Below are 27,418 nucleotides of genomic sequence, written 5' to 3'. Positions count from 1 at the left end.
ATTCAGAAATGTTTTATCATGGATGAACAAACATTTCAATGCGAATGGTTGATTTGAATTTCAAGGACTTTTTAAGCACCTTGTTAAAAATGTAAATAAAAAAGAATTGGCTGTTTCCAAGGAATACCTGGTCGTTGTAAACAGCGACTCCTACAGTTCGGTCGGGGCGCCTGCACAGCAAGGAAAAGGATCTAGGAGACCTTCCACACGTTACACTCTCCCAGGGAGAGTCCGCACTGCCAGGTGAAAAGAAGTGGTGGGCTGTGTCGGAGGAAGCATGTGATAGTCTCCGCCCTCCCGGACCGACGGTAGGGGGTAGAGAGCGCAACGACCAGGAAGGGGATTGGGAATTGGCATAACGACTAACATTGGGATGGGAGAAAAAACGGAAAAAGAAGGGGGGGAAAGATAATTAAAATTATTAATTATTTTTTTAAATAAAGCACTTTAAGCACTCCAAGGACCTTGTGCGAACCCTGGTGTACCAACACGATGAAATTGTCGTTTTGTACGCAGTCCATTTGTACGCAAGGGGAGGCATCGAGCAAAACTGCAGCCAGACGAGGAGAGGCTGGATTACAAGACTTTTGACAAAACTGTTAATTTTTACAACGTAAAACCATGTGTTTGTGGGCGACACAGTCTAAGCCCTGTGGAAACGCCTTTATTCTCCATTGCAGCAGTGGCACGTTTTGAATGGTTTTCCTTCTAAAAAGCCATGCTAGCTATGGTCACACACACACTCCAGTAAGTGTAGTGACTTGTGGTCAGAGGTGGGGGGGGGGTAGCCTGGTCTGACAAATAACATTTACACTTATCATTGGTTTCCCTCTAAGCTCAATGCCACTGGTCATGCCTGTACACATTCCGCTTTGAATTCTTTAAATTGTTAATCCTGAAGAACATCAGTTTGGTGGACATGGCGCCCCCTGTGGTGAATGGTGGTAACGTCTGTGTTTTCAAACTGCAGATCCCAGAGTTCCACCTCCACCACTTGCCTTGCCTACACTGGCTCTTCTCTTCCACATTTGACATACATCATTATATTGTATATATTTGAGTATTTGGCAGGAATGGCTGATCACACCACCACCAATGGAGACTAGTATAGAGAACCACTCACAGAACACAAACACATTGAATAACAATTGCAACAAAAATTCTAGCGAGAAAAATGGTGTATATTGCAATATACATTTTCCCCAATATTGTTCAGGCTTACTCATAGGCTTATTCCATGTAACATTTTTATAGTGTGGAAGATCAAACATTTTAAATGGAATTACAATTTGAAACACATTTGAAATGGAATAAGCTTTATTTTGAGTGTGTGTACCATATTTTTGTCGACAGGTAATAATGAATTCAAAAGCAGAGTTGACTTAAGGAAGATAAAAACCACTGTATAATCAACCTACCATCATTAGTTTGGGAACGCTGCAAACACAGTACACAGATATCCATGCTCTGACCCACCTCTTCCATCAGATTCATTACCAATGAATGCAAGCAATAAGACAAAGCCAGAAAGGGCCGACCACGCAACTGGATGAAGCCTTGTGAAAGACTACAATGGTTTCCAAAGGAGGTTTCACTGAATCCACTGTATAAAAACATTAAAACAACGATCATAGATATATATATATATATAAAAAAACATAAACATCAACAGAAAAGGTAGTTGTGATGAACGCAGGTGCATTAGAAAAGGAGGCCTCACACTTAATCTGACTGAAATCAAACACTTGCAGTGGGGCTCAAGTGGGATCGGAGTAAAACCTAATGATGGTGAGCCATAATGTGTCATTTAAGAGGGGCAAAACCTAATGAATGGTGAGCCATAATGTGTCATTTAAGAGGGGCAAAACCTAATGAATGGTGAGCCATAATGTGTCATTTAAGAGGGGCAAAACCTAATGAATGGTGAGCCATAATGTGTCATTTCAGAGGGGCAAAACCTAATGAATGGTGAGCCACAATGTGTCATTTCAGAGGGGCAAAACCTAATGAATGGTGAGCCACAATGTGTCATTTCAGAGGGGCAAAACCTAATGAATGGTGAGCCATAATGTGTCATTTAAGAGGGGCAAAACCTAATGAATGGTGAGCCATAATGTGTCATTTCAGAGGGGCAAAACCTAATGAATGGTGAGCCATAATGTATAATTTAAGAGGGGCAAAACCTAATGAATGGTGAGCCATAATGTGTAATTTAAGAGGGGCAAAACCTAATGAATGGTGAGCCATAATGTGTCATTTCAGAGGGGCAAAACCTAATGAATGGTGAGCCACAATGTGTCATTTCAGAGGGGCAAAACCTAATGAATGGTGAGCCACAATGTGTCATTTCAGAGGGGCAAAACCTAATGAATGGTGAGCCATTCATTCAGAGTCATTTCAGAGGGGCAAAATAAACATATCTGCAAAAAAAATTAAAAATAAACAAACAAACATAGGACTGAATGGCAGACAAACAGAGAGCAATATCAACACACAATTACATATCTTTAATGCATACAAAAACAGGGTTAAAACACAATGGTATATACAAATGGAAGCTGTTGTTAACAGACATACAAGACGATAAAACATTGGTGAAATGGAACGTAACAAAATGGTAAATAACAGAGATGAATGACGTTATATAATAATAACAATAACATGCATTGTTATTAACAGTCGTGAATGGCACGGATATGGTATGGTGTGACAAATATAGAGCTCAGTAGTCGACTCCGGCCCTTTCTCTGCTGCTGCTCCCGGAGAACAACAGGAAGAAAGTAGTTTTCCTGTTGGGCTGTTTTCCAGTCGCCCTCCATGAGGATCTCTGAGGATATGTGAGGAGATCTGAGGATATGTGAAGATATCTGAGGATATGTGAGGAGATCTGAGGATATGTGAAGATATCTGAGGATATGTGAAGATATCTGAGGATATGTGAGGATATCTGAGGATATGTGAAGATATCTGAGGATATGTGAGGAGATCTGAGGATATGTGAAGATATCTGAAGATATCTGAGGATATGTGAGGATATCTGAAGATATCTGAGGATATGTGAGGATATCTGAAGATATCTGAGGATATGTGAGGATATCTGAGGATATCTGAGGATATCTGAGGATATGTGAAGATATCTGAGGATATGTGAGGATATCGGAGGATATGGACTATCCTTTAACATATCCACGATACAAAAGCCATAATATAACACACCACTGCGTGCAACTCAAACTAAAAATGTATAATTAGTGTTGCAGGAGACCTAGGATACCCAGCCTCCCCTGGTGCACTCGCCACTCTTTAGAGATGACTTTGAGCCAAAGTTACATTCTCTTTCAGACAGTCTTGTGAGCAGCCCGGATGATGAGGTCATCTCGTTTGATTATTCGTTCGGCATAATTTCAAAAGTCCAATGTTTTTTTTATATTAACCGTCTGAATATATAAAAAAATATTACATATTTTAAATATAGCCCAAATCTTCCCATAATATTATATATAATTATTTTCCTGAAAAGTGGGACCAGCCGTACGTCACCAAATTAACTACTATAGACTACTGAGCTCTATATACGATATGAAAATACATAAAAAAAATAAAATAACGAGGGTAATAATACAAGTATGCATATGGGTGTTTACACTCCAGAAGAACTCAGGAGAGAACTTGACACAGATAAGGAAAGGCTGCGTTGCTGCAAATGACCCTGGCCGTCAACCACAGCATCGACATCATCAAGCACACATCACCAGTGGCAGATAGGACATCCACCCACAAAACACAAGACCACACTGAGCAGAGCACTCTACCCAGCAAGACTCCTCCTGAGGCAGAGAGACGGAGAGCCTGACGGAGCCATGGAACGCACGCAAGCTAACTCTCCATTGGGTGTGAAAGCGGCACATTGAGAAATAAACAAAATAGCTTGCTGGCAGAAATAGTCGTCAATTAAGTTCAATTTGACTTACCGTGGCGATGTGATGGGTCTCTTTGTCTCTCATGCCGGCCATGAATTCCTGGCGCTGTGATTGTTTGTGTGTTACCAAGGCAACAGCCCCGTTGCCTTGGTAACACACAAGTGTGAGTGTGCAATCAGGCGGGGATTTTTTATATTAAAAGATTAGAATAGCCTTCATGCGTGAGCGTTGCCTTGCTGCTGTTGTTAGTACAGAGAGGGGCACACAATAGTGTCTTTCCACACTTTAATGTGATCACAGCGGCAGGAATCTCCCCCGGCGTGACGAGACAAGACACCGACGCGTCACCATGGCGACTCAAATTGACTTCGCCGACGACCATTTTCACCTGGTAAGCTATTAGTTTATTTCTCATTGCGCCGCTTTCAGAGCCTATGGAGCTAGCCTGCGTGCGTTCTGTGACGCGTCAGACGAGAGTGATTCGTCAGGATGTAAGAGGTTTCAACTTGATAACAAAGCAACAGGAAAACACTAGAGATGAACAGCGCACTCGATACTGACCACCTTGTGACCACTCCTTCACGGGACTCATGACTTAAAGGAGTGTTGAATGAGTGCTTGGCAGGTGGTAGAAGAAGAAGAGAACTGTGAACACAGGCCCATTCAAGAGAGGAGGAGAGTAATTCAGAATAGCGGTGGACCGATTTGGACTTGTCAATGGCCAATGCAGCTGCAGATAGTATGTGCAGAGAGCAGTGTGGCTGATGGCCGATACAATGCAGATATAATGTTGTTGTTGTTGTTGCATCTGATCAAATACAGCAATTTAATAATGACAAATGAGACAAATAATTGCTGAACTCAAGTTAGCTATATTAGCTAGCTAGCTTAGCTAGTTGATGATAGCTAGGTTTACGCTTGCTAACATTACAAGTGCCAACTGGGGAATTGTGTTTTCTCACTAAAAAGGCCGGAATAAATCTAATGACATTCTTGGTAATCGGCCACGTCGGTGCGATCCGGTCACCGGCCAACGGCGAGTATCTCAAAATGCCAGATCTCTGCCCAATTAAATCGGTACATTGCTAATTCAGAACCCTGACTGAAGCCTACCAGGAAGAATGAGGAGAGCGGTTATATGTGGTTACTGTGAAGCCTTACCGTAACCAAGGGAACAAAGCATGTGTTAGTTAGAGCAACAAGTAACAAGTGTGAACAGTTATAGCGCTTAACCCAGAATCTGCCTTGTCGTTTTTTGGGAACAGGAAGGGAACACTAGGCAGGCGCAGGGAAAACCAGGAACTGTTCCCGGGGTTGTTCTTTGATAGTCCTTGGATATTAACTAAATTACCTAAATTATAAAAAAAAAGCTCAGGTGGAAATCAATTTCTAACTACAGTCACGTGACTCATAAGGTTGAATATCATCTTTGGTACCATTGTTTTCTCACCTTAAGGAGACCACTACTTCACTCCCATATATAAAAAAAGAAATACTGAAGCTAATCTGGAGTTTATAATAATAATAATAAGTGTGTACCTACTGCCTAAAATTGTATTTTTATGGCCAAGTTAACAACACTGCAGCGAACGGGTGGCTCTGCTTCCTACCAGCCCACTGCGTCACTCAGCCAACACGGCAGGCGAGAAGAATAAAGTGCATTGAAAGAGGAGACCGGGATGGATGTGGGATAGCGTCACAGCGGACACGTGGTGGTAAAATACTGGTGGTGGGTTTTTCTTGGGAGGGGGCAGATAACTTCTATAAGACTCATTGGATAAAAAAAAGAAGGCATGCAGGTGCGTTTGGACCGATGGGAACACGCTATTGGTCGTGCCTGAGGAAAATGACCGATGGGAACACGCTATTGGTCTTGCCTGAGGAAAATGACCAATGGGAACACGCTATTGGTCTTGCCTGAGGAAAATGACCGATGGGAACACGCTATTGGTCTTGCCTGAGGAAAATGACCAATGGGAACCCGCTATTGGTCGTGCCTGAGGACATGACCGATGGGAACACGCTATTGGTCTTGCCTGAGGAAAATGACCAATGGGAACACGCTATTGGTCGTGCCTGAGGACATGACCGATGGGAACCCGCTATTGGTCGTGCCTGAGGAAAATGACCGATGGGAACACGCTATTGGTCGTGCCTGAGGACATGACCGATGGGAACCCGCTATTGGTCGTGCCTGAGGACATGACCGATGGGAACCCGCTATTGGTCGTGCCTGAGGACATGACCGATGGGAACCCGCTATTGGTCGTGCCTGAGGCGTTACCGGGGCTACAGGGATGAGTAATAAGAGATGTGTGCAGGACTAGACGGGGTGGAGCAGAGGGACGGAGAGTGTTGCTGCTTCGCCCTGGCACTAGGGGGCGTACTGCAGTCCAGAGGGGAGCTGGGCAGCTCCATCATCAGGGGACTAGTGATGAGGTCTGCGGCGGAGTCAGAGGTAGTGGTACCATCCGTCACTTGGGAGACTGGATCGGACTGAAGAGAGGTATTTGACACAGCTACGTCGACGGGGAAACCGCCCACCCGCGTGGATTCGTCAGACGGACACGCAGAAGGCGTGGAAACCGCCCCCGTAGGGCTAGAGCAGGGCGGGTCCGTCTGCACACACGATACGGCATCAGAACAAAGGGGATCACCCGCCGAGAGGGCTCCCGACTGAGGAGCAGAAGGACCGTTGGAAAGAGGCAAGAGAGACACAGAGCCTCGCAGAGCGACAGAAGCGCCGTCCAACGGGACGGGAGAAGCAGGCCGTGCATCTGGAATAAGAGAAGGGGAGTCCGGAGCGGTTAGCGGGACAGAGGGAGTGTTTGAGAGAGGAGGAGGAGGAGGAGGAGAAGGAGTGCCAGGCTTGTCGCTGTGTGTGAGAGAGGAGGTGTCAGAGAGGAGAGAGCTAGAAGGTAAATCTGTCTGGAGGGTTATGAGCTCAGTGGAAGAAGAACCGCCTGGTTGGTCGACGTCCATCTCGACCGGCTCACAGTCTGCAAACTCAGACCAGGGACAAAACGGATACAGCACCTGCAGAAACATCACACGTATCACACAGGCAGCCGAGAGGAGAGGCAACACGTCCCAGAACAGGTGCCCCTGATGGGCCATTCATCACAGACACGTTGACTCGACACAACGCCAATACAGGAACACTGATGCAACGAGAAAGACCTGACGTATACAAAGTACACAGAGAGACATGCAAATCTATAACACCAGTGTTTCCATCAGAAAAACCAATCAGTCCCATCACCCGCGTGTCTACTACACACACCAATCAGTCCTAGCCCCTTTCGTGACGGCGATGCAAGCCAGAGGCTCGAATACGCAGTCACTTATGGCTCCGTAGTAGCCAGGTTAATTTGCACCACCAAGCACTGCTTAAAAGCTAGCGGTGGGTCCAAAATATATCAGATATAAATTTCAAAAGGTACCCAGCGTTCAATTAGGGTTTCTTTTTTTTTTAAACTTCATTTTTTAGCGTTTATCGCTTTTCTGGTCAAGCATGACCGACAGATGCAGGGTGAAACGGGAGAGAGAGCAGGGGAAGACATTCGGCAAATGACGGCGAGTCCGGGAATCGAACTCGGAGTCAACCAGGTCCGTGACGCAGCACGGTATTCCGCGACGCAGCACGGTACATGGTGTGCTACTGGAGCACCCTCAATTAGGGTTTCACACACACACACGCAGCGGGGTTTGAAAGCTCGGCGTTGCTAATAAACATTTTAAATAATTTTTATAAACTGGTCAACACTGCATTATTTCCGGCGTTGGGTGCATGATGCGCATGCGCTGTGATCACCGCGCAGGCGCACCAGGCAGCCAAATATGGAAATACAGCAGTTTTGAGCAGTGTTGACCAGTTTATAAAAATTATTTTAAATGTTTATTAGCAACGCCGAGCTTTCAAACCCCACCGCGTGTGTGTGTGTGAAACCCTAATTGAATGCTGGGTACCTTTGAAATTTACATCTGATATATTTTGGACCCACCGCTAGCTTTTAAGCAGTGCTTGGTGGTGCAAATTAACCTGGCTACTACGGAGCCATAAGTGACTGCGTATTCGAGCCCCTGGCTTGCATCGCAGTCACGAAAGGGGCTACAATCAGTCCCATCACCCGCGTGTCTACTACACACCAATCAGTCCCATCACCCGCGTGTCTACTACACACCAATCAGTCCCATCACCCGCGTGTCTACTACACACCAATCAGTCCCATCACCCACGTGTCTACTACAAACCAATCAGTCACATCACCTCTGTTTACTACACACCAATCAGTCCCATCACCTCTGTTTACTACACACCATACACCAAGCAGTCCCATCACCTCTGTTTACTACACACCAATCAGTCCCATCACCCGCATGTTTACTACACACCAAGCAGTCCCATCACCTCTGTTTACTACACACCAAGCAGTCCCATCACCTCTGTTTACTACACACCAAGCAGTCCCATCACCTCTGTTTACTACACACCAAGCAGTCCCATCACCTCTGTTTACTACACACCAAGCAGTCCCATCACCTCTGTTTACTACACACCAATCAATCCCATCACCTGTTTACTACACACCAATCAGTCCCATCACCTGTGTTTACTACACATCTACATACGTGTTGCTCTGCTTTCGAAGCTCAGTCCATAGACCTGAGAAGCCCATGAAGCCCAGCACAAGCGAATAGTGCAGCAGCATAAAGTGAATAGTCCCTTTAACCAGTGACTGGTGCAGCAGCATAAAGTGAATAGTCCCTTTAACCAGTGACTGGTGCAGCATAAAGTGAATAGTCCCTTTAACCAGCGACTGGTGCAGCAGCATAAAGTGAATAGTCCCCTTAACCAGTGACTGGTGCAGCATAAAGTGAATAGTCCCTTTAACCAGTGACTGGTGCAGCATAAAGTGAATAGTCCCTTTAACCAGTGACTGGTGCAGCATAAAGTGAATAGTCCCTTTAACCAGCGACTGGTGCAGCAGCATAAAGTGAATAGTCCCATTAACCAGTGACTGGTGCAGCAGCATAAAGTGAATAGTCCCTTTAACCAGTGACTGGTGCAGCATAAAGTGAATAGTCCCTTTAACCAGTGACTGGTGCAGCAGCATAAAGTGAATAGTCCCTTTAACCAGTGACTGGTGCAGCAGCATAAAGTGAATAGTCCCTTTAACCAGTGACTGGTGCAGCATAAAGTGAATAGTCCCTTTAACCAGTGACTGGTGCAGCAGCATAAAGTGAATAGTCCCTTTAACCAGTGACTGGTGCAGCAGCATAAAGTGAATAGTCCCTTAACCAGTGACTGGTGCAGCATAAAGTGAATAGTCCCTTTAACCAGTGACTGGTGCAGCAGCATAAAGTGAATAGTCCCTTTAACCAGTGACTGGTGCAGCATAAAGTGAATAGTCCCTTTAACCAGCGGCAGCATAAAGTGAATAGTCCCCTTAACCAGCGACTGGTGCAGCATAAAGTGAATAGTCCCTTTAACCAGTGACTGGTGCAGCATAAAGTGAATAGTCCCTTTAACCAGTGACTGGTGCAGCATAAAGTGAATAGTCCCTTTAACCAGCAGCAGCATAAAGTGAATAGTCCCTTTAACCAGCAGCAGCATAAAGTGAATAGTCCCTTTAACCAGCAGCAGCATAAAGTGAATAGTCCCCTTAACCAGCGACTGGTGCAGCATAAAGTGAATAGTCCCTTTAACCAGTGACTGGTGCAGCATAAAGTGAATAGTCCCTTTAACCAGTGACTGGTGCAGCATAAAGTGAATAGTCCCTTTAACCAGTGACTGGTGCAGCATAAAGTGAATAGTCCCTTTAACCAGAGACTGGTGCAGCATAAAGTGAATAGTCCCTTTAACCAGCAGCAGCATAAAGTGAATAGTCCCTTTAACCAGCAGCAGCATAAAGTGAATAGTCCCTTTAACCAGCGACTGGTGCAGCATAAAGTGAATAGTCCCTTTAACCAGAGACTGGTGCAGCATAAAGTGAATAGTCCCTTTAACCAGCAGCAGCATGAAGTGAATAGTCCCTTTAACCAGTGACTGGTGCAGCATAAAATAGTCCCTTTAACCAGCGACTGGTGCAACATAAAGTGAATAGTCCCTTTAACCAGCGGCAGCATAAAGTGAATAGTCCCTTTAACCAGTGACTGGTGCAGCATAAAGTGAATAGTCCCTTTAACCAGCAGCAGCATGAAGTGAATAGTCCCTTTAACCAGCGACTGGTGCAACATAAAGTGAATAGTCCCTTTAACCAGTGACTGGTGCAGCATAAAGTGAATAGTCCCTTTAACCAGCGACTGGTGCAACATAAAGTGAATAGTCCCTTTAACCAGCGGCAGCATAAAGTGAATAGTCCCTTTAACCAGCAGCAGCATGAAGTGAATAGTCCCTTTAACCAGTGACTGGTGCAGCATAAAATAGTCCCTTTAACCAGAGACTGGTGCAGCATGAGACAAAGACAGATGGGTTAGTTGTAGGGGTGTAAAGGTACACGTATCTGTACCGAACCGAACCGCTTCAGTGTGTTCCGTACCGTACCGAACGGCTGTGTAGTGTACCGAATGAATACAACGGTATGTTAACCACTAACGACCGCCCACCGGGGGCTGTTTTTTTCACAATCTAATATAATTATTATTATTTTGAAACATTTTTACAAGTCGATTATTAATTTCAATATATAATATTCATTGACAGCCCTACACGTACAATTAGTTACTGCACACTACATCACCCCTGAGTGGAACATGGAAAGCCAAACTTTCCCCCACTGTACCGAAAACCCGTACCGAAACTTGACTTCAAAACCGAGGTACCTACCGAACCGTGGTTTTTATGTACCGTTACACCCCTAGTTAGTTGTAAGCAAATTTTCACCACCTTCCACCACCACCACTCAACCTCCACACACACACACACACACACACACACACACACACACACACACACACATCTACAGACCTTGTTGAGGCCCTCCATCACCATGTGAGGCATGTGTTCATTGAGCATGGCCGGTGATATGATGACCTCATCAAAGGCCTTGTTGTCGCCCCATAGAGCGGAGTAGGTGGGATCTTCCTGGCCACAGCTAGAGAGAGGGAGAGAGGGAGAGAGAGAGAGAGTGAGAGAGACAAAGGTAGAGTAGAGGGATTTTAAAAAGAAAAAAAAAGTAGTATATATTAGGGGTGGAGGGGGAAAATAAATTGCAATATTTAGCAATCATTTTTATTATATTTTACTGCAATAAAAATTATTGGAATGAGGTGAAGAGAGTGAAAACGTTATCTTATTAGAAAACAGATGTATATTTATTTTTATTGCAGATGTTAAAGTATTCAGCTGGGGACATAATTTACAGTTGAAAAAATGGTATTACATTTTTCTTTTTTGCAATAATATCACAATGTCGTTATATTACAATATTGTGACTCTAGTATCGTGATAATAGCGTGGGGCCTCTGGTGATTCCCACCCATAGTATATTAGTATCTATATATGTATATATATTAGGGCTGACCCCTATTAGTCGAATAGTCGACTAATCGATCGAAAGGAGCCGTAGTCGACTGCCAACCTCTTAGTCGAATGCAATTCAATTTTTTTATTTAATAAACAAAAGAAAAGTATCATTCTTTCCAAAAGAAAAGAGGCCTAGAAGCGTGGCTAACGCTAATGGCACGCATACCAGAGGCTAACTGTCTAAGAAAACAGGCACAGAGGCACTGAAAGAGGATTTCACCCATCTAATGAACACACTAGACTAGACGGATATCAAGATGTATCCATCAGTGGACCAATTGCATGCTTTTGCAGAGGACAAGAAGCCTTCCGTTGACTCCTTCAGACATTAAGCACCCCCCACAGCCCAAATGGAATGATACAAAAAAAATATAATAATTCATAGTCGACTAATAGTCGACTATCGGCTAATTTCGGCCAATCAAAGTCGACTATCCAAATCCTTAGTCGGGGACAGCCCTAATATATATATATATATATAGTGTATGCTAATACTCTATAATTCTTCAGTACATTTAAGAGGAGCATTAACACAGGCAGTCCAACAGCTACGTAGCACAATTAGGTAACATTAAATATGAATTGCAGTTACAATGCATTGGTATACCTTGCTGGCTCCTGGCTGTATTATGTACCGATATGCTGTGCTCGCTTCATATCACAGCTGTATATGTACCACTACGCTGTGCTCACTTCATATCACAGCTGTATATGTACCACTACACTGTGCTCACTTCATATCACAGCTGTATATGTACCACTATGCTGTGCTCGCTTCATATCACAGCTGTATATGTACCACTACACTGTGCTCACTTCATATCACAGCTGTATATGTACCACTATGCTGTGCTCGCTTCATATCACAGCTGTATATGTACCACTACGCTGTGCTCACTTCATATCACAGCTGTATATGTATTATGTACCGATACGCTGTGCTCGCTTCATATCACAGCTGTATATGTACCACTACGCTGTGCTCACTTCATATCACAGCTGTATATGTACCACTATGCTGTGCTCGCTTCATATCACAGCTGTATATGTACCACTATATGCTGTGCTCGCTTCATATCACAGCTGTATATGTATTATGTACCGATACGCTGTGCTCGCTTCATATCACAGCTGTATATGTACCACTATGCTGTGCTCGCTTCATATCACAGCTGTATATGTACCGCTACGCTGTGCTCGCTTCATATCACAGCCGGGCAAATGAACATGGACTGGAATGAACAGCTGGGCGACATTACGTTACGTTACGTCATTTTATTTATTCAGTAGCATTTTATATTATCTACCTAAACATCAAATCCGGGCCACTTATTTGTCAAACAGTTACACCAAAGTTGTTGAAATGGTGCAGCTTTCTGTTACCGGGCGCTGCCATGATGAATGGAATGCGACTTGGAGTGAAAATAATGCACATTTTAAGATGTCAGTCGCCAGAAAACAGAAACATTTTGAGAAGTTGAACTTCGGGGGAAATGTTGGACCAATAAGTGGACCGGATTGTATGTTTAGGGAATATAAACTGCTTCTGAGTAAGTTAACGTTGACATTACATACCGTCTCCCGGGAGATCTGAAGTTCATCTCAGTCTGTGTTCATTTGCCTGGCTGTGATGTGATGTGATGCGAGCAACGCGTAGCGGTACATTATACAGCAAACCACAACACATCTATTTCCATACTTATCTATAGGCCCTTTCAGAGTTTGTATAATGAACTCAAAAACCCGCGCAAGTAGAGACAGCTGGAGGCGCGTAGCGGAAAGTAGGAAGTCTATGCCTAAGTCCTGTGACAGTTCTTTCTTGCAGAACAAATGAATCCATATCAAGGCTTATGTTGGGGATACATAATTCTCACGTAATTACAAAAATGCAATTAAGTAAAGAAATGCGTTGTTACTTTTTCAATCAAATCTAATAGTCCAGTATAATTGAGTACCTCAAGACGAAGAACAATTATACGAAATTCTGTTTGGCATTTTCAGAGGAACAATGTTTTCAAACCATCTAAGATAGTGTTGTGTTCATTCATAGTTAAAGGCAGTAGAGGTTGAGTACTTTATTATCTAAAGATGGTAAGTTAGAGTGTTGATTGATTCCACAACTGCAAATACATGGGCTGTACATGGGCTGTTTATTTATTATATAAAAAAATAAAATAAAACTGACTTATATGGTTGTTCCGTGCAAGGGTTCAGTTCCATGTATTAAGGGCTTGTACTGAATGGGCAGGTTTAAAAAAAACCCAGCTTGTGTTTAGTCCAGTAGCTACTAGTGAAAAGAAAGATATAACGATAGAAGATCTGTACAGATCTGTTCATTTATGATCAACAAAACAGTTGTGTTATTAATGCATCATAAAAGCACTACAGATAACCATGCTTATGTGTTAACAGTGTGTTCTAATTGACCAGTTGACAATAACATCTGGGGGCCACTACTCCAGGCCTCTCACCACGTCTCTGGCGGGTGGTTGTGCACCACGTGGATGATCTTGCCGGGGGGGTACAGCGGGGTGGAGGCAGACAGGGCGATGCTGAGGTCACTGGGGTGCAGCCACAGGCGTGTGCTGGGGGGTGCGGCTGGCTGGGCCTGGGGCTCGTCCTCCTCCAGAGGAAGCTCCGACTTGGGGATGCATTTGGTGCCGCCCACAATGATCCTCCACTGTCACAGGGAGAGAGAGGTGTGTTTAATGTGTGTAATGGTGCCACTGTTACAGGGAGAGAGAGGCGTGTTTAATGGTGCCACTGTTACAGGGAGAGAGAGGCGTGTTTAATGGTGCCACTGTTACAGGGAGAGAGAGGCGTGTTTAATGGTGCCACTGTCACAGGGAGAGAGGCGTGTTAATGTGTGTAATGGTGCCACTGTCACAGGGAGAGAGGTGTGTTAACCGTTTTGCGGCCAACCACGTGTATATATACGTTGTAAACTCGGTTTTGCTTTTATTCCATTTTAATATCCTACTCGTCACAGAGCTGTATTTTGGCTGGAAACGGCATATCGGGACTCCGAAAGTGCAGTACCGGCCAGATCCTGGTATTGGCGCTGTCTCGATAATGCAGTTTCCCCTGTTGCAGACCGGGTGTAATTTCTTTTTCATTCCGGGTTAGCTTTTCTGTTAGCCTTAAGCGAGGGCTTCAACCCGATCGCCTGGAATCCTTTTTGCGACGCCGAATTCAGTATGCAGTAAAGGAATATAGCATCAGCCAATGGACATATCGATCTACCAGATGGCGATCAGATAACTGGGAAATTCTTTTTGGAATCCAACCGGCCACAGGTAAGAGCGATTTGACGTCAATTTCAGTCTGATCGGGCCTTGTTCTCATAGCCATCCACCCGGTCAGCGTATGATGTTGCAATAACGAATGCCGTAATTGGTATTCAATAATCAGACACGACTTCCCCGCCCCCCCCCCCCCCCCCCCCTTTCATGCATTCATGGTGGAACATGATACCGATCATATGCATTTAGATTTTTAACTCTAGCTTGTGTAGGGCTGAAACGCCAATCGATTTAACGTTATTAGCTTTTTTTTTTAACATGTTTTTTTTATTGAAGATTCCGTTTTTACAGGCGGTCCCACATGGGCCAAAAGAAAAGAAAAATAAAATAAGGCCCCCCCCCATCCCTCCCCCCACCCCTATACCAGACAAAATCTTTCCAAGATACATTAAAGTATTTTATCAATCAATGTTTTTCTCCTTTTAGCTCTTAAATCACCAGACAGCAGTCACATATCTCTTGCATTCTGTTGATAGTGAAGAGGAATAGTAACAAAAATAAAACAATAACAAGCTGAGAGACCAGGAAGGCCAGTCAGATCGCCTCTGTCACATTATCCGCTTCCATACCCTCAAAGAAAGTTAGGAAAGGATCTCAAATATTGTGGAATTTTTCGGTACAACCTCTGACAGTATATCTGATCTTCTCCAGTTTAATATGATACATGACCTCTCTCATCCAGTGGCCATAGACAGGTGAACCTGGGTCCTTCCATTTGAACAGTATCAGCCTTCTTGCCAAAAGTGAACAGAAGGCCAGCATTCTAGATTCCCACCATCTAAAGTGGATGTCCTTTGGGGCCACTCCGAATAATGCAATATATGGTGATGGCTCCACTTCCTTTCCAAATATCTTAGAGAAGGTGTCAAAGATGGTCTGCCAATAGGTGTGCAACTTTGGGCACATCCAGAACATGTGGAGCAGAGTGGCTGGAGCCTGTCTGCAGCGGTCGCATAGAGGGTCTATGTCGGGATATATTTTAAAGAGCCTGTCTTTAGACCAATGCAGTCGGTGTACAATTTTAAATTGGATAACCGCATGTTTAAGGCAAATGGAAGAGGAGGAAATCCCATGTGTCCTCTGCGAATGGTTCACCTAAGTCAGTCTCCCATCTGCCCCTGAGGAGATCTAAAGGTGTCGAGTTGCTTCCATTAGGTAGTTCATAGATTCTGCTTATAGCCTGTTTCTGGATCAGTTTACTAACGTTATTAGCTTAGCGCCCTATAACTAGCTTTGCAGGAATTACCCCAGACCATTGCGCTATATAGTTCATATTCACGACGCTATAAAACAGGAATGTATTGATGAAAAAATTATTTCTTTATGGCATATTGAAGGGAAGGTTTATACTGTCAATTGACAATGACAATATAGATTTAGCTCTACAAACAACCTCACGCACAGTGAAAACTTGTAATGAAAAGCTGACCTCAGAGTGGGATTAGACGGGCCCCAATGGCCCTGAATGTGTTAATGCGTGTAATGGTGCCACTGTCACAGGGAGAGAGGAGTGTGTAATGGTGCCACTGTCACAGGGAGAGAGGAGTGTGTAATGGTGCCACTGTCACAGGGAGAGAGGCGTGTTTAATGGTGCCACTGTCACAGGGAGAGAGGCGTGTTTAATGGTGCCACTGTCACAGGGAAGGAGGCGTGTTACTGTGTGTAATGGTGCCACTGTCACAGGGAGAGAGGCGTGTTTAATGGTGACACTGTCACAGGGAGAGAGGCGTGTTTAATGGTGCCACTGTCACAGGGAGAGGCGTGTTTAATGGTGCCACTGTCACAGGGAGTGGCGTGTTTAATGGTGCCACTGTCACAGGGAAGGAGGCGTGTTACTGTGTGTAATGGTGCCACTGTCACAGGGAAAGAGGCGTGTTTAATGGTGCCACTGTCACAGGGAAGGAGGCGTGTTACTGTGTTTAATGGTGCCAAAGGACATCTGTGAATGGACTCCGTTTTTGTTTTTCCATAATGACTTTCCATTCAAATAGACACAATCAAATATAGCATTTTACTGTATTCTATTCCACGATACTATTCCGAAATAGCAAATTAATAAGGGCTCCGTTTCTCGCTAGTTAGACCAGTCGACAGGGTCTCTGTATCCGTTTATTTATTCCGCTCAGTGCTCTTTAGGGCACGTGGTCCACACAGCCCTGTCTCTGCAATCCTCTTCTGTTGTCAAGCACAGCCTCACCTTTGGCTTGTTGCTCTTCTGTAAGACTTCCAGCAGGTGGCGTCGAAAACCCTCCAGCTGTGAGAGGCCGATCCTATGAGAGGTAAGGAGCAGATAGTGTGTACTATAGCAGGGGGTATAATGCAGATAATGTGTACTATAGCAGGGGGTATAATGCAGATAGTGTGTACTATAGCAGGGGGTATAATGCAGATAATGTGTACTATAGCAGGGGGTATAATGCAGATAATGTGTACTATAGCAGGTGGTATAATGCAGATAATGTGTACTATATAGCAGGGGGTATAATGCAGATAATGTGTACTATAGCAGGTGGTATAATGCAGATAATGTGTACTATAGCAGGGGGTATAATGCAGATAGTGTGTACTATAGCAGGGGGTATAATGCAGATAATGTGTACTATAGCAGGAGGCAACTAAATACGCCACAATAAATGTACAGATGCATCTGCACACAGAACAGGACGTACCGTGGGACCAGGTCTTTTCCTAACACCACAGAGGTGACGAACTCTTTGGAGTACTCCATGGCGTCCTCGCTGGGGGGGGGGGGGGGGGGATGAACAAGAGATGGATCAAATGGTAACACGGGGAGGAGAATAGTAAGTGACGTCACAGTGACCTCCATCTCCAAACTACAGGGGTTGTACTTTTTTAGCCTCGCATTTCAAAAGGAGCCAGACTTGATCTGAATCCACGAGGTTTAAACAGGTAGCGGATATCTCTACACAACACGCACTGTTGTGAGTGAGGGCATGATCGCGGTCCACCGTGACGCACCAGTCTGGATAAAACATTTAGGATGTTGTTGTCGACCACTCAACCCTATCCTTGAGCAGTCCACACACCCACCGCATCGTACTCTGAAAGACGCAATGCTGCGGATGACATAGATACCGTTGTTCACAAGAGCAGCAGACCGACTCACAGGTATTCATCTATAATATAAAACACAAGATACTCGTGCCCTAATGAAAAGGATAAGCGCACAGTGAAGAAACCCAATCCCGTTTGCCAAACGCCTATGTTAATCACGAGGGGGGTAAAAAGGTCAGATGGGGCAGGAGGGGGTGGGATACGAACATGGTTTAGGGTAAGGGGTGAAGGGGTAGGGAATAGGATACAAACCCGGTTTAGGGTAAGGGGTGTAGGGGTAGGGAATAGGATATGAACCCGGTTTAGGGTAAGGGGTGTAGGGGTAGGGAATAGGATATGAACCCGGTTTAGGGTAAGGGGTGTAGGGGTAGGGAATAGGATATGAACCTGGTTTAGGGTAAGGGGTGTAGGGGTAGGGAATAGGATATGAACCCGGTTTAGGGTAAGGGGTGTAGGGGTAGGGAATAGGATATGAACCCGGTTTAGGGTAAGGGGTGTAGGGGTAGGGAATAGGATATGAACCCGGTTTAGGGTAAGGGGGGTAGGGAATAGGATATGAACCTGGTTTAGGGTAAGGGGTTTAGGGGTAGGGAATAGGATACGAACACGGTTTAGGGGTAGGGGTGTAGGGAGGGGTGTGGGTGCAAATGGGAGGAAAAGGTTAAAATATGAGCTCCAGGTATTATAGCATATTTATAGGATAAAATATTGTATGGAAGACAATAATGTTTTTAACTTGGCTGTTTTCTGTGCGCTGGTGGCCATGGCAACTGCCTCCTTTGATCTGAGCCACAGAGTCTTTGACCACAAACTGCTCTATAATATATCACGGAGTCAGCGGAGCGGTGGTTCACAATACAAACACTCTTCTCCCTGTAATATCTTCAATACAGACACTCTTCTCCCTGTAATATCTTCTCAATACAGACACTCTTCTCCCTGTAATATCTTCTCAATACAGACACTCTTCTTCCTGTAATATCTTCAATACAGACACTCTTCTTCCTGTAATATCTTCAATACAGACACTCTTCTCCCTGTAATATCTTCAATACAGACACTCTTCTTCCTATAATATCTTCTCAATACAGACACTCTTCTCCCTGTAATATCTTCTCAATATAGACACTCTTCTCCCTGTAATATCTTCAATACAGACACTCTTCTCCCTATAATATCTTCTCAATGCAGACACTCTTCTCCCTGTAATATCTTCTCAATACAGACACTCTTCTCCCTATAATATCTTCAATACAGACACTCTTCTTCCTATAATATCTTCTCAATACAGACACTCTTCTCCCTATAATATCTTCTCAATACAGACACTCTTCTTCCTATGATATCTTCTCAATACAGACACTCTTCTCCCTATAATATCTTCTCAATACAGACACTCTTCTTCCTATGATATCTTCTCAATACAGACACTCTTCTCCCTGTAATATCTTCTCAATATAGACACTCTTCTCCCTGTAATATCTTCAATACAGACACTCTTCTCCCTATAATATCTTCTCAATGCAGACACTCTTCTCCCTGTAATATCTTCTCAATACAGACACTCTTCTCCCTATAATATCTTCAATACAGACACTCTTCTTCCTATAATATCTTCTCAATACAGACACTCTTCTCCCTATAATATCTTCTCAATACAGACACTCTTCTTCCTATGATATCTTCTCAATACAGACACTCTTCTCCCTATAATATCTTCTCAATACAGACACTTTTCTTCTTCCTATAATATCTTCTCAATACAGACACTCTTCTTCCTATATCTTCTCAATACAGACACTCTTCTTCCTATATCTTCTCAATACAGACACTCTTCTTCCTATAATATCTTCAATACAGACACTCTTCTTCCTGTAATATCTTCAATACAGACACTCTTCTCCCTATAATATCTTCAATACAGACACTCTTCTTCCTATATCTTCTCAATACAGACACTCTTCTCCCTATAATATCTTCTCAATACAGACACTCTTCTCCCTATAATATCTTCTCAATACAGACACTCTTCTTCCTATATCTTCTCAATACAGACACTCTTCTCCCTGTAATATCTTCAATACAGACACTCTTCTCCCTATAATATCTTCTCAATACAGACACTCTTCTCCCTATAATATCTTCAATACAGACACTCTTCTTCCTATAATATCTTCTCAATACAGACACTCTTCTTCCTATAATATCTTCTCAATACAGACACTCTTCTTCCTATGATATCTTCAATACAGACACTCTTCTCCCTATAATATCTTCAATACAGACACTCTTCTTCCTGTAATATCTTCTCAATACAGACACTCTTCTCCCTATAATATCTTCAATACAGACACTCTTCTTCGTATAATATCTTCTCAATACAGACTCTTCTTCCTATAATATCTTCTCAATACAGACACTCTTCTTCGTATAATATCTTCTCAATACAGACTCTTCTTCCTATAATATATATATTTTTTTTTTTTTTTTATATATACTTTATTGTGTCAAAGAAAATCATTTTACATTTAGGTATAGTATGTGTACCCACTAGGGATGGGTACCGAATTCGTTTCTTTTGAGGTACCGAACCGAAACACGTCGGTACTACAGAGTATCGATTCAAGTAAAAAAAAAAAAAAAAAAAAAAAAAGCTTTTTAACTTTTTTTTAACTTTTTTCTTTTCATGTCAACGTTCACACGCACAATATATGCTTACCTAGGATTTGACTTGATTCAACAACAAAGCAGTTGGAGCAATGGCAAGCCGAAAACTGTCGAAATTGTAGTTATTTGAAGTTAGGATTTTTTTTTCACGACTGAGGTAGGTAAATAAATTTTTTTAGACTAAAGTACCGAAAAAAGGTACCGTTGGGTACCGGTATCGATTCACAGGTACCGGTACCGTATCGGTTCAAATGTGAAAGGTACCCATCCCTAGTACCCACATACACATACACAAATGCACCTGTCCATACTTACATACGTACATACATACACAAATGTACATACCGGTACGCATATTCCAAATCTTGACACTTTTTTTTTTTTTTACCCATCACCCATACAAAAAACAAGAGACAAAAACACAAACAAAGGGGCGAGCACCAGCATAGATCCCGGACCGGCACACATCCAACATCCATCCCTACCCGTCCCCACACACACACACAAGAAAAACAACAAACAATAATAACAGCAAACAAATAAGAAATTAATAGAAAAAGGGAAACCAACCAAAAAACTAAAAATGTATTTAAATAAAATAATAATAATAATAATAATAATAATAATAATAATAATAATAATAATAATAATAATAATAATAATAATAATAATAGTAATAATAATAATAATAATAATAATAATAATAATAATAATAATAATAAGTAAAAAGGCTTGAATTTTCATTGTAGGTATAGCTGTAGGCCTAAGGGGTGTTCCCCAACAATTGATCAGTAGATCATCACTGTTTCATGTTACTTAAAATCTTCCTTAAAGACTGATCTGTCTGTCATCTAGTACCCCTCCATAGTTTAAAGAGACCCCATCTTTTTCCCAGCATATTTTCATTCTTATTGATTTTGTAGGTTACCTTTTCCATACTATATATGTCCTCTACAGTTTCTAACCATTTGTTTACTTTCGGGGGTTCAAGTTTTTTCCAAGCTCTTGTAATTTGTTTAAGTGCTGTAGCTCTCAAAATAAAAAAAATTTATAGTTCTTCTTTTTGTAGGTTTTTGGGGCGTGTTCCTAAGAGCATATCATGTTTTTCTATACCCACTTCCTCAAACATCTGTTCCATTATGTCTAAAATATCTGACCAGTAGATTTGAATTTTTTTACATGTAAAGAAAATATGTGTATGGTCAGCATTCATCTCCCCACACTCCCTCCAGCAGCCAGGATCATTTTGTGCGTATTTGGACATACTCGATGGTGTTCTAAAGTACCTCATATTTATTTTCCAAGCATACTCCTGCCAAAAGGGTGATTTTATGTAATGGAAGATATCTTTAAAGCTTTGATTCCACTCCTTATCTGGTATGTTTGTTTTCAGTTCCTTCTCCCATTTATTTTTAATATAGCTTAAATCTTCAATTTTGTTTTCTTGAAGCATTTTGTAGATTTGTCCAGTTGTGTTTTTGAGGTTATGGCTTTGTTGAGTCTTTATCATGTATTTCAGTAGGGGGTGGAGATCTTCAAGAGTTTTCATTTGGACTTTTTCTCTTAAGTAGCTTCTTACTTGCAGGTATCGGTGAAAGTGATTACTAGGACAGGCATATTTATTAGCTACATTTTCAAAAGAATCCACTCCTTCATTGTACATTTGATAGAAACGTATGAGGCCCTTAGCTTCCCATGTCTTAAAAAAACCGTCAATATTGTTTGGAGAAAAATCTGGGTCCCATGCTATTTGTCTTAAGCAGATCATTTCTTGTTCCTTAATTTTATTTATTTTACATATTTCCCTCCAGATTTTAAATGTGTTATATATAGAGTAATTGTGTATTTTGATCTGTGCTTTTTTATATCTGGAGAAGATCAATGTGCTGAGTGATTCCACTAGATTCAACTCAATTGACTTCCATTTGGGTCTCATCTCGTTTTTCATCCATATTAGAATCTGTTTTACCTGTGCTGCGTAATAATAATTAATTAAATTTGGTAATGCTAGTCCCCCTCCTTTTTTTTGTTGCAGGATTTTGAGTTTGACTCTAGGTTTCTTTTCATCCCATATAAATGTTCTCAGCAGCCCCTCCCAAACGTTGAACCATTTAGGTGTTATGTATAATGGCATGTTTTGGAAAAAAAACGTGGCAAGATGTTCATTTTAATAATAATTTTTTCAAATAAAGTGAGAGGTACAATTTTCCACCTATTCAGATCTTCCTTTACCGAGTTCTCCAAACTTCCATAATTACACTGATGTAGATGGTCTAGGTTATTAGGTATAGTTATTCCCAGATATCTCACTTTGTTTCGGTCCCATTTAAAGTTAAACTGTTTTTTGAAGTCTTTCTCCAAGTGGTCACCTACTTCCATAGCTTCAGTTTTATTTAAATTAAGCTTATATCCAGACAGAACTCCATAGTTTGTAATTTCATCGAGTAACTCCGGTAGTGAAATATATATATCTGTAAGATACACTATGATGTCGTCCGCGTACAGTGCTAGTTTATGTTCATCTTCCTTTATTGTGAGACCTTTTATCCTCATATTTTTCCTTATGCTTTCGGCTAAGGGTTCTATGCATAAGGCAAATATTTGGGGCGATAATGGGTCCCCTTGTCTTGTCCCCCTTTTTAAAATAAAGTTCGTAGAGAGTGTCCCATTCACTCTTACTCTTGCGTTAGGTTCTTTATATATTCCCTTAATCAATTTAATAAAAGTTTGGTGGAATCCAAAATTCTCACATACTCCAAATATGAAGGGCCATGACACCCGATCAAAGGCTTTTTCAGCATCTAATGTCAATGTCAGCATTTGTTGCTTTGTTTGTACTGCATAATCAATGATATTTAGAGTACGCCGCACATTGTCGCTTAGGAGACGATCTTTAACAAATCCTGTTTGGTCCAAGTTAATTATATTAGGTAGTATATGTGAGAGTCTGGTTGCTATAATTGATGCGAATAATTTTTGATCTACATTTAAGAGCGATATTGGTCTATATGATGCACAGTCTGTCGGGTCTTTTCCTTCTTTAGGTATAACAGTAATGATTGCAGAATTCCATGTGTCCGGCCAGTTTCCTGTTTGTAGGATCTCATTAAAAACTCTACATAGGATGGGAGTAACTAGGTATCTAAACTCCCTGTAGAATTCGTAAGTAAATCCATCACTTACAGGACTTTTTCCCGGTTTACCCTTCTGGATGACCTTTAGGATTTCTGTCTCTACTATTGGTTGTACTAATTCATTATTTAGTTTAACGGACACTGTGGGAAGGTTTAAAATATCTAGGTATTGTTTAATTTTCTGTGGGTCCACACCTATTACTTCTGGAGTGTAGAGGTTTTGATAATAATCCTTAAAACATAATGCTATTTTCGATTTCCCCCTCTTATAATTATGTGGAGTTGTTATCCATGATAGTGGCTATTGCAGTTTTTTCTTTCTGTTTCTTTAGTTTAAATGCTAATATTTTCAGTGCTTTTGGGCTGTTGTCATAATATGTTTGACTACAGAGCATGAGATTCTTTTCAATGTCATGTATTTCTATAGTTTCCAATGCTATAATATCTTCTCAATACAGACACTCTTCTTCCTATAATATCTTCAATACAGACACTCTTCTTCCTATAATATCTTCAATACAGACTCTTCTTCCTATAATATCTGCTCAATACAGACACTCTTCCTATAATATTTTCTCAATACAGACACTCTTCTCCCTATAATATCTTCTCAATACAGACTCTTCTTCCTATAATATCTTCAATACAGACACTTCTTCCTATAATATCTTCTCAATACAGACACTCTTCTTCCTATAATATCTTCTCAATACAGACACTCTTCTCCCTATAATATCTTCAATACAGACTCTTCTTCCTATAATATCTTCTCAATACAGACACTCTTCTTCCTATAATATCTTCTCAATACAGACACTCTTCTCCCTATAATATCTTCTCAATACAGACTCTTCTTCCTATAATATCTTCTCAATACAGACACTCTTCTTCCTATAATATCTTCAATACAGACACTCTTCTTCCCATAATATCTTCTCAATACAGACACTCTACTAGTCTACTCCCTATAATATCTTCTCAATACAGACACTCTTCTCCCTATAATATCTTCTCAATACACACTCTTCTTCCTGTAATATCGTCTCAATACAGACACTCTTCTTCCTGTAATATCTTCTCAATACAGACACTCTTCTCCCTATAATATCTTCTCAATACAGACACTCTTCTTCCTGTAATATCTTCTCAATACAGACACTTCTTCTCCCTGTAATATCTTCTCAATACAGACACTCTTCTTCCTATAATATCTTCTCAATACAGATACTCTTCTCCATATAATATCTTCTCAAATCATTTTAGGTGACAGCCAAGAAACATGATATTCTTCAAATGACATTCTTTTGTTAAAGTAATAGCTCTCCATTCCGACAGCCATCACTGATATAGAGTGTCTGGTCAGTAACATGGGTCTCCCAGTCCCACCGCTCTGCAGTAAACACAGAATACATGTTCTGGTATCCCGTTCCCACGTTATCCAATCAGGAGAGAGAACTCCACACTGCAACAACGGTCTGACATAAATAATAATAGCTGAGTTTTAAGCAAATACGAGCTTGAAACGAGTAAAATAATCTGCCAGCTCATTTCTCTTGGCAAGATTTCTTATCTAGGGTTCTCTCCGACGGCTGTCGGAATGTAGAGCTGCTTAACTTATTCTGACAAAATAAATACAGCTTACTGCACCTTCAAGTGTAAAGCTCCAAGCCTGTGCAGCTTAGGAGCACAGCTTCACACCACTGTCACGTGCACACTACCACACCACTGTCACGTGCACACTACCACACCACTGTCACGTGCACACTACCACACCACTGTCACACTACCACACCACTGTCACACTACCACACCACTGTCACACTACCACACCACTGTCACGTGCACACTACCACACCACTGTCACACTACCACACCACTGTCACGTGCACACTACCACACCACTGTCACACTACCACACCACTGTCACACTACCACACCACTGTCACACTACCACACCACTGTCACGTGCACACTACCACACCACTGTCACGTGCACACTACCACACCACTGTCACACTACCACACCACTGTCACGTGCACACTACCACACCACTGTCACACTACCACACCACTGTCACACTACCACATCACTGTCACACTACCACACCACTGTCACACTACCACACCACTGTCACACTACCACACCACTGTCACGTGCACACTACCACACCACTGTCACACTACCACATCACTGTCACACTACCACACCACTGTCACACTACCACACCACTGTCACGTGCACACTACCACACCACTGTCACGTGCACACTACCACACCACTGTCACACTACCACACCACTGTCACACTACCACACCACTGTCACACTACCACACCACTGTCACGTGCACACTACCACACCACTGTCACGTGCACACTACCACACCACTGTCACACTACCACACCACTGTCACGTGCACACTACCACACCACTGTCACACTACCACACCACTGTCACGTGCACACTACCACACCACTGTCACACTACCACACCACTGTCACGTGCACACTACCACACCACTGTCACACTACCACACCACTGTCACACTACCACACCACTGTCACACTACCACACCACTGTCACACTACCACATCACTGTCACGTGCACACTACCACACCACTGTCACACTACCACATCACTGTCACACTACCACACCACTGTCACACTACCACATCACTGTCACGTGCACACTACTGTCACACTACCACACCACTGTCACGTGCACACTACCACACCACTGTCACGTGCACACTACCACACCACTGTCGCACTACCACACCACTGTCACGTGCACACTACCACACCACTGTCACGTGCACACTACCACACCACTGTCACGTGCACACTACCACACCACCGTCACGTGCACACTACCACACCACCGTCACGTGCACACTGCCACACCACCGTCACGTGCACACTACCACACCACTGTCACACTACCACACCACTGTCACGTGCACACTACCACACCACCGTCACGTGCACACTACCACACCACTGTCACGTGCACACTACCACACCACCGTCACGTGCACACTACCACACCACCGTCACGTGCACACTACCACGTCCACGTACACACAGCATGTGAGAGGAGCTTGTGCAGCAGGCAGCAGCCAGTCAGGCTGAAGGAGGCTGCAGGATGGTAGGTGTTAAGGTGACCTGTTGAACTACAACACACACATACGGAATGTGTTTCTTCCCACGTAAGCCTCCAAACGCTGCTATTCCTTCTTTTATCTCTTTGTTATATATATATATATATAACTGATGTTACACGTCAGTCCAGGGACCTGCATATGCCTTATTGTGGTACTTCACTTAGGCAGTTCTCAGTGAGGTATAGAGGGTCCAATCTTTGGAATGCAGCTGATCCTATGCTGAGGACATCTCCATCTCTGCTTATTTTTAAAGCAAACTACAAAAAAAAATGCTCATATCCTAAAGTAGTAGATAGATAAATAGGTCATACATGTAGGTATGCATTTGGTTATGTGGGTGGGTAGGTTTGTAGGCAGGTGGGTGGGTACGTATGATTATTTACGCACTACGCAGTATACTGTATATGCATGTATGTATGTTTGTATTAACACGTAACTTTTGAATGTATTCTGGTATTTTATAACATGTATATTTTTGTATGTTTGATTTTATAAAACAGGGGAAGTTCTCGATAAGCCTCTAGGCTTCTAACTTCTCCTTCACAATATGGTTATAACTTATTATGTTTTTTTTTTTTTTACTTTTGTTTAACTGTGTTAATAAATAAATAAATACAAATACAAAAAC

General features: G+C 42.5%; 1 protein-coding gene across 3 annotated transcripts in view; it reads right to left on the bottom strand.

The window, feature by feature from the left end:
• The window catches only part of dagla (diacylglycerol lipase, alpha), a gene marked incomplete at its 3' end in the record, with an annotated part of 148,716 nt that overhangs the window by 10,909 nt on the left and 110,389 nt on the right, over positions 1-27,418 (bottom strand). For 2 of the 3 annotated variants that reach the window (XM_084307256.1, XM_084307257.1), the window contains 4 exons: positions 17,420-17,488; positions 16,948-17,020; positions 13,920-14,128; positions 10,891-11,017 (listed from right to left, as the gene is read on the bottom strand). In XM_084307256.1, the coding sequence (XP_084163382.1) occupies positions 10,891-11,017; positions 13,920-14,128; positions 16,948-17,020; positions 17,420-17,488 (478 nt within the window). Of the gene's footprint in view, positions 1-2,529; positions 6,957-10,890; positions 11,018-13,919; positions 14,129-16,947; positions 17,021-17,419; positions 17,489-27,418 lie in introns of those variants that run through there. The other variant, XM_084307258.1, reaches the window with a different exon arrangement.

The sequence above is a fragment of the Notolepis coatsorum genome (genome assembly GCF_963971535.1).
Source record: "Notolepis coatsorum genome assembly, chromosome: 2".
NCBI lineage: Eukaryota > Metazoa > Chordata > Actinopteri > Aulopiformes > Paralepididae > Notolepis > Notolepis coatsorum.
Note: the sequence above shows the minus strand (reverse complement) of the source record. Positions and strands in the feature narration are given on the sequence as shown.